Below are 14,344 nucleotides of genomic sequence, written 5' to 3'. Positions count from 1 at the left end.
GCTGTACTCCTAATGCAGTAAAGACAAGTGAGAGACAAACAAACCACAGGATGTGACCTCCAAGCATTCAAGCTAAAAATATTCAGTACTGAACATTGGCCTTGACTGTAATCCTGCCAGATATGTAACACAGCAAAAGGGACTTACAGGAGAATGAATGAAATGTTTCAGGCAGCAAGAAAATCTCTTCACAACATTCATCTCTAAACATAGCTCATAACTGACAAGTGCAAAGATATAAGATTTAATGTATCTGCACAACTGACCCACTGCCTTTTCTTGGTGGCGGATATGGCCTCTTTGTGCTTGTTGGCTAACTTCTTCATCTCCTCCATGTATTGCTCCTTGCACTTTTCCTCTGTTGTTTTGCGGGCTTTTTCAATCTCACGCTGGATGTTGGTCATGGCCCTGTTTACAGCTGCTTGCTTGTCCTCTTCAAAGTCTTTTGTCAGCTATAACAACACATTAATTCTTACTTAGATGTCAGCTGTAACATGTTAAAACTTTGGTGTTAGCAACCAAAAAGGTTTTCTCATGTACCTGATACCAAAGAGGATAATAAGAGCTACAATTTTGGCGAGAAAGTGAAGCTGCGTTGACCCGGATGTGACCGTGGCCATGCCCCCCCCCCCCGTTACAAGTATCAGTGTTCGTGTGAGCATTCCTGGTGGTACATGGTGCACTGCATCGAGTGGTCACAACTATCCAACTAAAGGTTTTCGCTTGTTCTCTTTTCTAAAAGCTGAAGAGAGGTGAGTTAATAGCATTTCCTTTCTTTAGTAGATTTAACAAGTTGCATTTATCTTTGATTTTGCCACATATGCTTGTCATGAACCAGCTTGGTTCAAGGCCAGAACAACAGGGCCGAAGCGGGGTAGGTAAGTATAGGTGGGCAGCGGTCAGTGAAAGTGGACAGTAAAGGGAAGCCTTTTTGTCTGTTTTAACGACTTGACGTTGCTTTTAACTGATAAAGGCCATCAAGGCCTAGGGTTGGTGGGTAAGACATAGAAATTAAAGGGTATAGCGCGGTAGGCAGTAGTGTTAGATCAATAGCATCAGGGAATGGTAGATTTGATGCAGAGTGGTCACACGATCGAGTAGTGTATAGTTTAGGGTAGAAGTTTAGTCATGGGCTTTTCCCAATACACCAGAAGGGACTGTCTCTGAGAGCCATACCAGCTGTAGGCAGCAAGTCTGAGGGAGGCCCATTCTACGAGAACGTGTAGTGCTACTTGCAGTCTGGGACCTTGGAGATTGAGGAAAGGGGTCTCTGTCCTCACAGATGACAATAAGGGGATACACCAACGAACCGGCAACAGCACCTGGAGGTAGCGAATACTGTGCCTATGTGTCCCTAGGGTCTTGGTTGTCTGGAGCCGGTGCCAGACCACTATCGCCTAAAATTGTCAGCCCTGTGCACTGTGACCGTCGTCTGACTTCAAACTCTCATATAACAGTGGTGGCTCTTGTTATCCTTTTTGCTGACACTGTGAAGTTCATGGAACATGGACTTGCAGATTGCACTGATGTGAGTTCAAGAGGCAGCATTGATGATTTCTGACTTGGGAAACCCCAGAGAAAGCAAAAGGAGAAGATGGTGCACAATTCATAGGCATAGGCTACCATAATAACTTCAATTATGTCATCCTTTCTTCTTTTAGTTTGTTGATAGTCATCCAAACTTTCACAGACTCCACTGTTATCACATTATCACCCACTTATAAATTCCACTCAAATTAACAAAATTAAGTACGGCATCATGACTGATGATGCTGAATAACACCTCACCCTTTCAGTCAAGTCTTTTAGAGCCTTGTCTTTCTCTTCTTCAAACTGTCTCTTGAGATTCTCAGCAACTTCTGTCTTGGCATCTTCCAGACGAGCTTGCCATTCTGCCTCAGATGCTGAGGTTGCAGGAGGCAACTCTGATGCAACAGCAGCAGCATCATCTGAATTCTCCTCCTTGATGTCTGTCTGAGTGCTGACAACGTGGGTTTTCTACATAAACAAATGCCATAACCAATTACTACTGATGTGTCAAGATGGTTACACATGCATCTCCTCAAGCTAAGTATAAATAGTAGGTTATTTAATAGTATTTTAACAATATTCTCCTGACGCCTCATAATCTCCAATAAAATTTTGAACACTGGGCAGAAAGGAAATACCAGTTACTGGACATTGCACTTTTTTGTTTTTTTTAGTTGTTCTTAGGAGAAAACTTAGGCATGCTTTTGATGTTCAGTGCTTTGGACAACAAATAAGTTTTGTGTGACTTTATACTAGCTCTATCCATTTCGTGTAGATTGTATACTTTCATAATCTGCTAAGGACAAATCAGCATTGTTACATGATGAGGAAACTCATTTTTGTCAAAGTCTCACAATAAAAGTTCAATTTGAAAAATACAAAAACAGGCCCCTTTGACCATCCCAGAGCATACATATCCTATAGCCAGCACAAAGTTAACATATTAACCTAGACGTCTTCAATGAGTTAATACTTATCCTGAGATGTCGGAACAGTGTCATGACCTCCTGAATAATAAATTTGTGCAAAAGCCCACCAAAATCACAAACAGGACAACTATTCCAACAAGGATCAAAGAAAGATGGAGGATACTTTGTCAAGATAACACCTAGAGATAACTTTTGTTAAGACAACATCTATGGATGACACTGAAGTACATAATTACATCGACACTGTTACTGGTGGCTACATGACCCTGAGCTCAGAGTGCATGCAAGGCCAAACATTGGGATATGATGGGGCAGGAAAGATAGTCATACCATTTTTGTGGTCTGCGTGTGTGACGAGATGCTCTTGATCACAGTTTTAGGAGCGTTCCCTTGTGGTACTTTGTCTTCACTGGACGTGACAATAAATGATTCCTCTGGCGAAGCAGCCTGTAAAATTGCCATTGCCAAATCAAACAGTCCTTTTATGTCAGGACTGGCACACAACAACACGTCTGACATCTCCTCCTTGTGCCAAAGTCCACTAGCAGAAAACTATACAGGAGGACCCACTATGTAAACTTCCTGTAAATAGAACTTTGTCCATTTGCAAAAGGAATTAGTGCAAACATTTTCAGTATTAAAAACTGATAAAATCAGCATTTCTGGTTTACTGACAATGTCATTAGAAAGTAATAGATTTTTTTTCCCCACACTCCCTGTCTAGCACATACACAGACACTGCCCACATAGACTCGCATGAATGAATAATTAAACTTATTTTAGATTTGCTTCACATTTATTATTTTATTTTTTATGGTTGTTGTTACTGGAATAGTAGTAGAAAATATGGGAACATTGCCAGGACAAAATCATTATAAGTAAATATGAGTGGATAACTACAACCTTCAGTTATTTCACAACTCCTTATTTTATTTTTGTGCCTGTTGTTGTTTCAGTAGTCTAGCAATTAACATTTTCCTCTTGTTGGCAAATCTAAAATGTGAAAAAACACACTAGTTTGCCTATTACCTAAATCAAGAACTGTCAAAAGAATTGCCCTTGTCTCAGGTTAACTGTTATTTTCCCTAATAACAAAGACGTCCCCAGAAAGTCAGGATTGACTGATACAAGTCTACTCCACTATAAAGTAGCATGACACAAACTAATATCAGCTTTGAAATACTCTTGATAGAAAACAGTAGTGCCAAAGATTCAGGCATCATCTTTTGCAGAACTGACTTTGAGGGAGATAGAATGTTTTGGTACTTGACTCGTAAATATGACTCTGGATATAAAGCTCTTGGTACCAGCTAAAACTGACCTTGGGGGAGCTAGAATTCTGTTGGCGCTTGACATCCACACTGGTAGATGTGACTTTGCGCATGTCCACCTCCTCCTCTACCTCCTCCTCCCAATCCATGCTGTCATCTCCTTTCTCTTCCTCATCTTCATCCACTGCCTGTTTGGAGGTGCTCCCCTGTTCCTGCATTTCTCGCTCTCGTTCTTCCAGCAACTGTTGATGCACCTTCAGTTCTTGGCAGGCCTTGTTGAATCCTGTACAGACAGCATGACTTTTAGTGTACATACCTCTATCTTCAGTGGAACTCTTAACCTGTGCTTCTGTCCAGTTTAGTCTGTGAAATCATTGTTCTCTAGCATTTGCTTTGGAAAAATCATTGTTAACAATTAGCATATGGCACAAATTAATTCAACTACCCAACTGAACTACCAATTCAACTGATACAAGACAATGCACAAGACAAACCTGAACAGTATAGTTGTTAGACTTATATTTGAGTTCAAAATCAAGTTTTACATCAGGGACATTCTCACCTGCTGTGCGCTTGACAGTTAGCGTCCGCAGGTTAGTAGTGATTGGTCGGATGTACTCTGCTGGTATGACTGCTCTGTAAATAGAAATTGTTAACCAAAGTATTATTCATGATATGACATGCACAAACCTGGCTTTTGAGATGTGTACATGAAATATAATTAAATCTACAGAGTTCCATCCTCAGCATTTGATCTGGCTATGTCATCTGTCAGATGAATGCTACAATGAATTAACTTTTTCATATGTGTATTAGTAATATCCCAACACCATATTTTCCTTCTTTCTAGCAAAACCACAGTGTACTAACACTTCCATTCCTTAAGCTTTTGCTGATCAGCAAACTAGCTGGGTTTTGGTTACTTCTTTGTGTATAACGAAGTGAGAAGGGTTGGCCTAGTTACTTGAGAGTTATGCTAAAGCAAAGATCCTCACGACATTTACTGTTATACCCCCGATTCCTCCAATAATATTTTATTAGCAAGAGAAATCTTTGGTTCTGATATTGATCATTTATCACAGAAAAAAAAAATCAAAAAGAGATGGTGAGATTTGATACCTGCCACTGTTCCGCTGCCCCTTTCCCTCTCACAAGGCTATCAAGCTAAGGCACTGACATTGACTGTGGGCTTGTTAAATAAAATTTCTAAGTTTCTTAGACATTCAGGATAAACACATTTTAAAGATTCAGGTTGTAACTCTAAGGCAGACAGCTCACTTACCTTTGATGCCAGCCTCCAAAGAAGCGAACATCCATTTTCCCATCCACTTCATTGATGACTTTAGCAGGCCAGTAGCCAAACCCTTTCAACTTGGCATACACTAATTCGTGAGGAGGGGTCTGGACAACGGTAGTTACAAATTCTAAGTCAAGCAATATACCAAAAGTCATCCTAATCATATCATTTTGATTGTTCAGAATAACTTTTTTTTTTTGCAAACAAGAATCTTGTTTTTCTTAGTTCAGCTACCATGCTTTTTCCCCCCTTGAATAAATGCAAAACTGTCGACTACTGCAGGCTAACTGAAGTAATTTGAAATTGATGAAAAAGATGAATAGCACACTGATTTACCCAATGGCTTAGATGCAGCTAGGTAACTGAGACTACAACACTACTGTATCATAAAGAAATCACTATGTATCTTTACTGGTCCCTCACAAACAACTATACCCCCTCTTTAGACAATGGTTCTGTGCCAATTACAGTGAAAAACTTTTTTTTATTATTGTCACATCTGCTTTGTACTTACACATGGCTGGCAAAACCATCCCTCAGGCTTTGCATTGGACATGTAATAGCAGTTAGAGCACAACTCAATCTCATCAAGCTGGAAAGCAAGAAGACAGGGATACGGTTAGAAGGGGGAAAATTCACCAAACAATATTTTGAGAACTATGTGAAAGCAAGAAGACAGACAGGGATATTATCCAGAGGGGAAAAAACCCACCCAGCAATATCACGAGAATCATGTGAATGAACTGGACAGGAGGGGCAGTTAACAAACACCGATTATGATAGACGGTGAAAAAGGTACCGCCAGATATATAGACACACACACAGACATATTTTGTAATGAGCAGACTACTCTCACATAACTTTTAAATGACAAGTGTTCATGGAAGTGTGCAATGAGTGTGTAGTGAGAATGCCATGCCTTTTCTAGCCTGTTGAGCTGTATGCAGATAGCACATGCTGGTAAACAGGGAGTCCACCATGTGCTAGTCTTTGCAAACAATGTAATCACATTCCCCAGTTGGGTGGATATTTATGCATCATGCTGAAAGAGGGACTAACTGGGTTGAATTATAATTTTTCCTTGATAAGGTATATATTTTTGATTCACTTTTTATCTATTTTTGTATCCCAATCCTTTGTACACCTATCACACCTAACAAAATATTCATTTTTCAGAAATGGCATTTTTCTCATTTTTGTATAAACTATGTCGCATGTCAGACAAACTACAATTTTAAAACATTGCTTAAATCTTACGGGATTAGACCCAGATACCCACTGCCTTGTCTCCCTCTCACTTAAGACTCACTTAAGTCCTACGACCTATGGCAAGAGTACCGATGTTGTTTCCATGACTAGGATGTACCTTGTGGTCTAGCTGGAGTATTCAACTGGAAAGGAGACCCTAGTGTCTTGTGTTTTCTGTCACCAGCTTTCAATATGCCCCAGTCATACTAATTCCCCTACATACAAGGTTACACTACCACATGGTTTATATGTGTAGCATCCCATCTACATGAAGATAAAAATACATGATTGTGTAACCACCATCCCAGCATAGATTACCTCCCATACTCATGGACTGTAGCTGGATACTCAAGACAAGCTTATGAGAAATGTTGCTAGATTTTTTAGTTAAGCCAGGACTGTAAATTTGAAGCAGTTACGATCTAGATATTGATAATTTTGTTTAATATATTTCTTCGATAGTGCTATTCTTATCTAATATGTTGATCAGACACTGCAAATTCTTTGACTGGACTCTGCTGATGTTGATGTGTGATGCCATGTGTGTTGATATTAACCCTGAACCCTCGTTCAGCATAAAGGTTCACAGGAAGGTCACCAACAGATCTTTGTGTTTTGATGTGTGAAAGAAAATATGCTGTCACACGTGCACAGTGTAGAGTATGTTGACATATGTGCATGTGCATTGTGATACACACACAAAATGTAGTGTGTGTTGTGACATATAAGTGTGTGTGCAGTGTACAGTGTATCCCATATCTCATTATCTGTGCTACCTATTTGTGTGATAGTTGATTCCGCTTACCAATCCTAGTTCTGCAGGTATAAGGGTTTTATCCAGACTTTATTCTTCACATTTATTGCATTACTTTAGCATTTTGGAGAACAGAGGAGAGTTCTACTCACATCATACTTGCAATCTTTCAACATTATCCTTGCCAATTCCGTCATCCCTCCTTTATCATCTGAAAAAGAATAAAGACAGATACCACTTTAAAACTAAACCTAGTCAACAGATAGATGCTACAAGATTGAGAAACTAGTACAGTTCTGACAGAAGCTATGAAATAGAGGAACTAGTAAAGATAGAAGCCAATATAGATCGAATGTAACAGTTTAATAATTTTTAAACTAAATTTCATATTGAGAGGGATGGATGTTGAGGGGTGAGCAGGTGATAGTAACCAGAACATTCCTCGTCACTAGCATTTCTCATAATACTTGCAAGATTATTCTCTTCATCTCTATAAAAGCCCTTGATTGTTTGATTTGTGGTTTTTCATGACTGACTGTTAACGCTATCTTCAATTAGTACACAAGAATTCAGCCTTTTTTTTAAAAAGAGTACATCACCTCACAAATAACAAAACTGATGGAGTCTAACCAAAGGTCTTTGAGACAATGGCTGCAGTGTCTTGTTCTCTAAAAGTGACATTAAAACTATTTACCTCCATACAAGAGGACACAGTTGTGTAGGATGATTTGTGCATCAGCATAAAACTCTTCAACACAGCGATAGCGTGATGCCTGCACCTTAATCTCCATGCCGTTAAGGTCCATGCTGTTGTAAACAAAACGACTCATGTCCTCTGGTTCCCCCTTGCTTCCAATCTTGTGCAGCTCTCGTGTCTGGCCAACACATAGCAAAGCCACTAACTGACAGAATCCAGGAAAATTCAGCAACATGCAGAACGCCATTTACACCAGATCTTCTTCTGTCCCAGTAAAAAGTTAAGGCCATTAATGCATTTTACTCTGTCAATTGCCACCCTTTTGTGCCTGAATCTCCAAAATAAGTCTTTTGCATTAACTAATTAATGAAATAAACAACTAAAAGATGCTAAAAAATAAAAATACCTTACCTTCTCTTTTAACCTTAATATTGTATAACTGAGCAGAGTATTCAGCATCTTTTTCTTCATCTTGTTTTTTTTCTTTCCTCCCTGTAAAAAGTAAGAAGAATGCAGATTGCAGCCACAATCTTCTAGGAGCATGACTGCTTTGTATATTACTTTATATTTAAAAGTATTTTTAGGGCAAAACTTTCTTCTTAGGACTGGTCACAGTTTAACGCTATATACTATTTTCATTTATCCTACTTCTGTTCTGGAGGTATAGGTCTACAAACTTTAGCATGCATAGCTTGAAGTCAACAAGAAACATCTGGATGTGTTTAGATTATAAAAATTTTAGGCAGTGGGAAAGCTGAGGGTAAAACGTTAATTAGACATCTCATGGACAATAGTGACATCACGTTTCCCCTTTCTGTGCATGATGATGTTCATAGCTGTGTATATAAAGAACAAAAAATTGTCATTCACTCACATCTACAGAAACAGGTGAATCCAGTTTACATTTTTTTTAAATGTTTTACTTCGTACTCAAACTTTAATATCAGGTAAAACTTTAAAATTAATTAAGATAACTGAAAACTACAGGAACAAGATGATGCAGGATTCCACTAAAGGCGAAGATTCTCTTACAAATGGTTAGAAGTAGGATCACATCAATGACAAGATAGGAGGGAGACAAGATAGGAGGTAAGAATTTCACGGCTTTTCTCATGGTCATCCACTTAAAAAAAAAATTCTATGCTACTCAAAACAATGGGCCAGTTGTATAGTCAATCCCTGTTTCGTGTCAATAAAAACACAGACAATAATACTGAATCAAAGCATTTCTTTATTCATTAAGTGAAACATGATCAGCCAATTTCATTAAATCAAACCCTTTTAACAAAAATTTGAGCTTGGATTGACACAACTCACGTTTTCAAAATTCAAAAAAAGTGATAGATCATGTGTGTCCATCATTGGCCTGAATGCTGGCAAGGTTGTCTCATGGATTGAACAAATGTCCTCAGTCCTTTAAGGAACTGCCTGCCACTCTTGCTGAAGAAACTGGTACAGCTGATTGAGGTCAACTGCTGAGGGGTGGTTGGCTCTAAGTCACTGGCCCAGGACATTCCACAGATGTTCAATGGTATTCAGATTTTGGAAACAGGCCAGCCAGCCCATGCAATTGATGGTGCTGCTGAAGGAAGTCATTGACTACCCAGGTCCTGTGCAGTCTGGCATTGTCATCCTGAAGAACTGCATCTGGTTGAATGGCCTGAAGATTTGCAGTACAAAAGACTGTAAAATGTTATTTCTGTATGCCATGCATGTCAGATTGTCTTGCACCAGGTAGACAGCAGTTCTGTAGGCCATTCCCATCCCTCACCATGATGGATCAACCACCATAGTAACACTGTCATCTCCCAACACGAATTTGGCCATCAAGGAAGGACCTTGCAAAGCAAGATTCATTGGTGAAGAGGACTGCGGCCTTCTGTTGGTTTGTCCATGCCAGATGGCATCATGCCCAAGCAAGACGAACAGTGCCGTGGGCAGGTGTAAGGACAGGGCGCACAGCGGGTTGCCTTTTCAGGAGATTGCTCTCCCTGAGCTGGTTGTGAACCACATGGTCACTGACAGTTATGATGGCGGCTGCTTGCTGCTGTACCTTGAGTGTGCCGCCAGTGGCTGCTCTCTGTCATAGAGCTGACAGAGCAAACCTGTCCTGCTGTCTGATAGATGACCGCAGCCATCCAGGGTGTCTTCGCTCTGCAACACTTCCCATTATACTGTAGCAATCTCGTAGTGTTTGAATGACAGAGTGAGCAACTCACAATCAGCGCCAATTTCTTGAAAACCTACGCCCTCCAACAGCCATGCAGTAACCCTCCCTTGGTCAACAGTACTTAATCGTCATCTCCGAAGAACGATGAAAAAGTCACACAGAAACCCTAACCCTCCCAGGCCTCTACAATTACTGAGTTGTGTTGACAATTAACAGGGCTTGCAGATGATCCACGTTTTCTGCTGTTCAATTCTGCCTTTTCATGTAGATATGTTGCAATTGCACATATTTTTTCTGAGTTAAATGACTTTTTTTGCTTGACTGCAGTACTGAGCACACACAAGACCGAACTGAATTGTCATCAAATTCATGCCGACTGTTCACCCACACAACAAATTCACTAAAAAAAGATTTTAAAGGAATAGTTCACTGTTGGTACAAATATGATTAATAAAAATGTAGAAAATGTCAAGGTGGTGTTGCCATTGTTTTGAGCAGCTTAGTTAAGCATCTATATAACCTTCATATACCCTTATCTTTTTCCCTCATTAAGAGTAACTCACTTAAATGTACTTAGATGTAAACATAAATACAAAATATATAATTCTTTCTCACACAACTTGACTCGGGTACAGCCAATCAACTCAGCAGTCAGATATGGGTACCTTACAAGCAGGTCAGCACTTAGGTATATTATGTCCATGCCAGCTTATACATGCACTTATTCATGAGCACATTCTGGCTTATATATGCACTTGGGTATAAGCATATGATGGTTTATACATGCAGTGCACTTTGCTGTCTCATGTGCCATAGAGGGTTGGGAAAAGGTCAACCAGTGAGAGGGAAAGAAAAGTGTCATCTCCAACACATCATTCCTCAATAACCAAAAAAAAAAAAAACAGGTTAGGGGATGGCCTTATACATTTTTACCTTAGAGTTTTTGACTTATCATGATAAATAAATTAAAACCCCCCACTAAAATACAGTGAAGCATTCTAAATTCTCACTTAATAGACATCTGATACAAGCTCACAAAACATCGTACTCCTGTAAGGCTATACAAACACATGAAAGATGACCATTTCAAAACTGTCGACTTAAACATGGGAAAATGATGCTGCCCATTTAATATTCTGATAATTTTAACCAATATATATATTATGCTGCTCATTTAATATATTCTGGTAATTAAAAAAAATTGTGAATGGATCTCCTGACAGGACAATTTAAAAAACTAATTTTTGCAGTGAAAATCTAGAATGATGCAATGAACATGCATGCAAGTAACATGAATAGTTTTAACTGGGAAACCCACTGACAAATGTGAAACAAGCATGACAGTTTAGTACAGCTGTGTGTGCATACACTTATAGTGTACCTAAGTGTGACAAATTAGCATACCTGTGTATACATACAAATACAGATTACCTAGGTATGACATACCTGTGTATGCATACAATTCATTCTGACTCATCACCCCACCTTTATCTACCATAAAAAGTGCAGCAGTCTCCTACATCACAACCCTGAGTTTTATCAACAAAACTCAAAGAAAAATGATACTAAAGATACAACTGGTAATACTGAATATCCAAATTATAGTCCTTTTAATAACAGCAGAAAATGTGCAAACAGTACCATCAGAAATCTAGCCATTATGTCTTAAACTGTACAAACAGGTAATGCCATACACATTTCCATTATGCCCTAAACTGTACAAATTCCAAGCTGTAAAAAGTTATTAGGAGCTGAATGCACTCGCACAGCATTTATACAATACGTCCTCACTTAACACCATCAATATGTTCTTGGAAACTGTAACATTAAGTAAACCAAGAGCTAAGAAAACCAGTTTTACCATAGACTAATTGATGTACATGTAAACAATAGTTTGGATTCTGGCAGGGAATCAACGTTTGTTCTCGTCAATGCTACAACGAAACAATGTTAAGTGAGGACTTACTGTAGATATGATTACTAACAGGCGCATTCCTTCTGCAGAAACTGCTAGCAAAACAAACAATGTCGTTTAGATGCAACTGTACATCTATTTAGTAAACAGTTCACTAGCTTGTCTAAATATGGAGACATGCTTTGGACTTCCACCAAGAAGCAAAATAATGTTGATACCCAGGTTCATGCCAGCCCCATAGCACTAAAGGCCACAACCAGAGTAATGTACTGGGAAAGAAGCGCATAGCAACATGCAGGCTTAGCTTCTATTGAGATTCTCATGCTACACATTTTCACAAAGTACCCAATGTAAACACTGAAAACTCAGTTCTGCTTTGTAAGACATAACAGAACAGACATGAACTTTGTAAAATGTCAGCAAATAAACATGAAATCCATAGATATCAGTCTTAAAAAAATACTATAATATTATAAACAGGCACAAAATATAAACTCTGCTAACCAATGCTGATGATGCACAAAAAATTTCATACATGTCCACTTTACCATGGCACTTCATTCAAATCTCTTAAGTTTTCATTTGAAAAATGATAGCATGAAGCAGGGGTAGCCAATATGGTGTCCGCAGGAAATGTTATAAAAATAGCACTAAGTCACCATGGAGCTCCGTCAAAAACTTTTAATCAATTGTGTGGCTGTTCTCTACCACTTTCTCTCATATTTGGCTTACAGATGCAATGTTATGGTTATAAATAAGTGTTGACTTCAAAATTATTGCCTCCAGCTGCTTCACAATGTTGCGTGGAGTACAGACCAGTCTGCAATGATTGAAATCATGTATCTCCAGGAAGCTCAGTGAAATATAACAGGCGAATCTTACTGATGCTGAAAAAGGCCAACTAGATTTTGAGGCCTTTGACCTGACTGCTGTACTTATGTCAGCACCTCCCATGATGTGACTACTGTACTTATGTCTTTCTTAAAACTAGTAGCTGGTAAAGTTCATAGATTCAAGAGTGATAAGAGGCTAAAGAGAGACAAAAGTCATGTCAGACAAATCATTAGCAAAGTGATTGTTCCGAATCCCAACTGTCTGATTGTCAACCAGTAAAGTCAGCCTTACGACATCACCTCCCCACCAGTCAGAAAACAAGGCGACAGTCACTCTTAACATCAATGAGTCATCATCGTCAGAAGTGGTCATCATGCAGTTTGACAGTGTTGCCTGTGCCTATCAGCTATAGACTGTGATAGGCGAAGGTCACAAATATACAGTGATGCTACAACTGTTTTTGAGACCAACATCCATTCTTATTATGTTTGTGTTTTTTTTTCTTTTTAGTAAAGCACTTTGAGCCCACCTTAATGGCGGGGGGTGGGGGGAAGTGCTATATAAATAAACATATTATTATTAAATCAGAATACACTTGTAGCTTGTTGTTGAAGGGCCATGTGTCATATCATTCGTTACAAGGAACAGGAAGTTATAGTCCAGGTCCTAGTTACATCTATCATACTGTAAATAAAATTAACTTTTGTAGCACCTCGATGCGCAGGCCAAGCCCTGACCTCTTATTGCACATGACTGCATATTACTGACATTTGGGAAGGAAGGATAGATATTCTGGTCAGGGACCTGATCCATATTCTCGTAATATTGCAGTGGTTGTAAATCAAGGGAGTGAAAAAAGGGTATCTAAATGTTAGCTGTATATAAATGTTATTGAATGTGCTGGTCTGTTCGAAGGAAGACAATGTTTAGGTTTAATCTAAGGGTGTTTGTAATTTTAGCATCAACTCTTTGAGGGTGGCAATTTGTTTTTTTGTTGTCAGCATAAATTTGCTATTTGTGTTTCATTCCTCTGACTGTGTTCATCTTTCTGCATGAAATGTCTGGCATATATATCTCAAATGTAATTTGAGCATACCCAGGAGCTGAATGTTGTTAGAAGAGAGTGTTTCATGGTGTCTTGTGCAAATTCCTTCATCCAAGAAACTAACATATCACAACCTGGATAGTCAAAAAGGAAATCTTGCTGTTTAAAGAATGCAAACATCCCAAGTGAATGCAATTTAGTGACATCTGAGCATCACAACATTCAACAAGCACAGGCAAGGAAGCGTACTTATGTTCTACAACCAGTCATAATACTCTCTGCCCTTGTCCCAACTCAAAAACTTTTGAATGAGCATATATTATCGACCTTGCATCTTTGTGACATCAATTACAACAATTACAATGTAATTTTGTCAATCTGTGTAATGGCACGTTACATATTCTGCTTCTCTCTGTATCATCTATCATTTCTGTATTATGGCACATTTTAGTAAAGCATAAGTAAATATTGGGAACTAGGAAAAAGACTACAAGCAGAAAACCAATCTGTTGTTTAAAATTAAATACAATATGATTTAAAATATGACATGTATGAAATTTAAGTTTTGTACAACTGAGGGAGGGAGAAAAATAAAAAGCAAATGAACAAGAAAATGGCTAAATGAAAAGAACAGAATGGATTACAAAAGTATGG

General features: G+C 38.7%; 1 protein-coding gene across 2 annotated transcripts in view; it reads right to left on the bottom strand.

Annotated features, from left to right (window-relative positions):
• Positions 1-14,344, bottom strand: part of LOC112565049 (zinc finger MYND domain-containing protein 11-like) — a 29,221-nt gene that overhangs the window by 9,982 nt on the left and 4,895 nt on the right. For both annotated transcript variants that reach the window (XM_025240285.1, XM_025240286.1), the window contains 10 exons: positions 8,138-8,218; positions 7,724-7,904; positions 7,182-7,240; positions 5,542-5,619; positions 5,013-5,131; positions 4,293-4,366; positions 3,781-4,013; positions 2,790-2,906; positions 1,789-1,998; positions 267-452 (listed from right to left, as the gene is read on the bottom strand). In XM_025240285.1, coding sequence (XP_025096070.1) covers positions 267-452; positions 1,789-1,998; positions 2,790-2,906; positions 3,781-4,013; positions 4,293-4,366; positions 5,013-5,131; positions 5,542-5,619; positions 7,182-7,240; positions 7,724-7,904; positions 8,138-8,218 — 1,338 coding nt within the window. The remainder of the gene's footprint in view (positions 1-266; positions 453-1,788; positions 1,999-2,789; positions 2,907-3,780; positions 4,014-4,292; positions 4,367-5,012; positions 5,132-5,541; positions 5,620-7,181; positions 7,241-7,723; positions 7,905-8,137; positions 8,219-14,344) is intronic.

The sequence above is a fragment of the Pomacea canaliculata genome, linkage group LG5 (genome assembly GCF_003073045.1).
Source record: "Pomacea canaliculata isolate SZHN2017 linkage group LG5, ASM307304v1, whole genome shotgun sequence".
NCBI lineage: Eukaryota > Metazoa > Mollusca > Gastropoda > Architaenioglossa > Ampullariidae > Pomacea > Pomacea canaliculata.
Note: the sequence above shows the minus strand (reverse complement) of the source record. Positions and strands in the feature narration are given on the sequence as shown.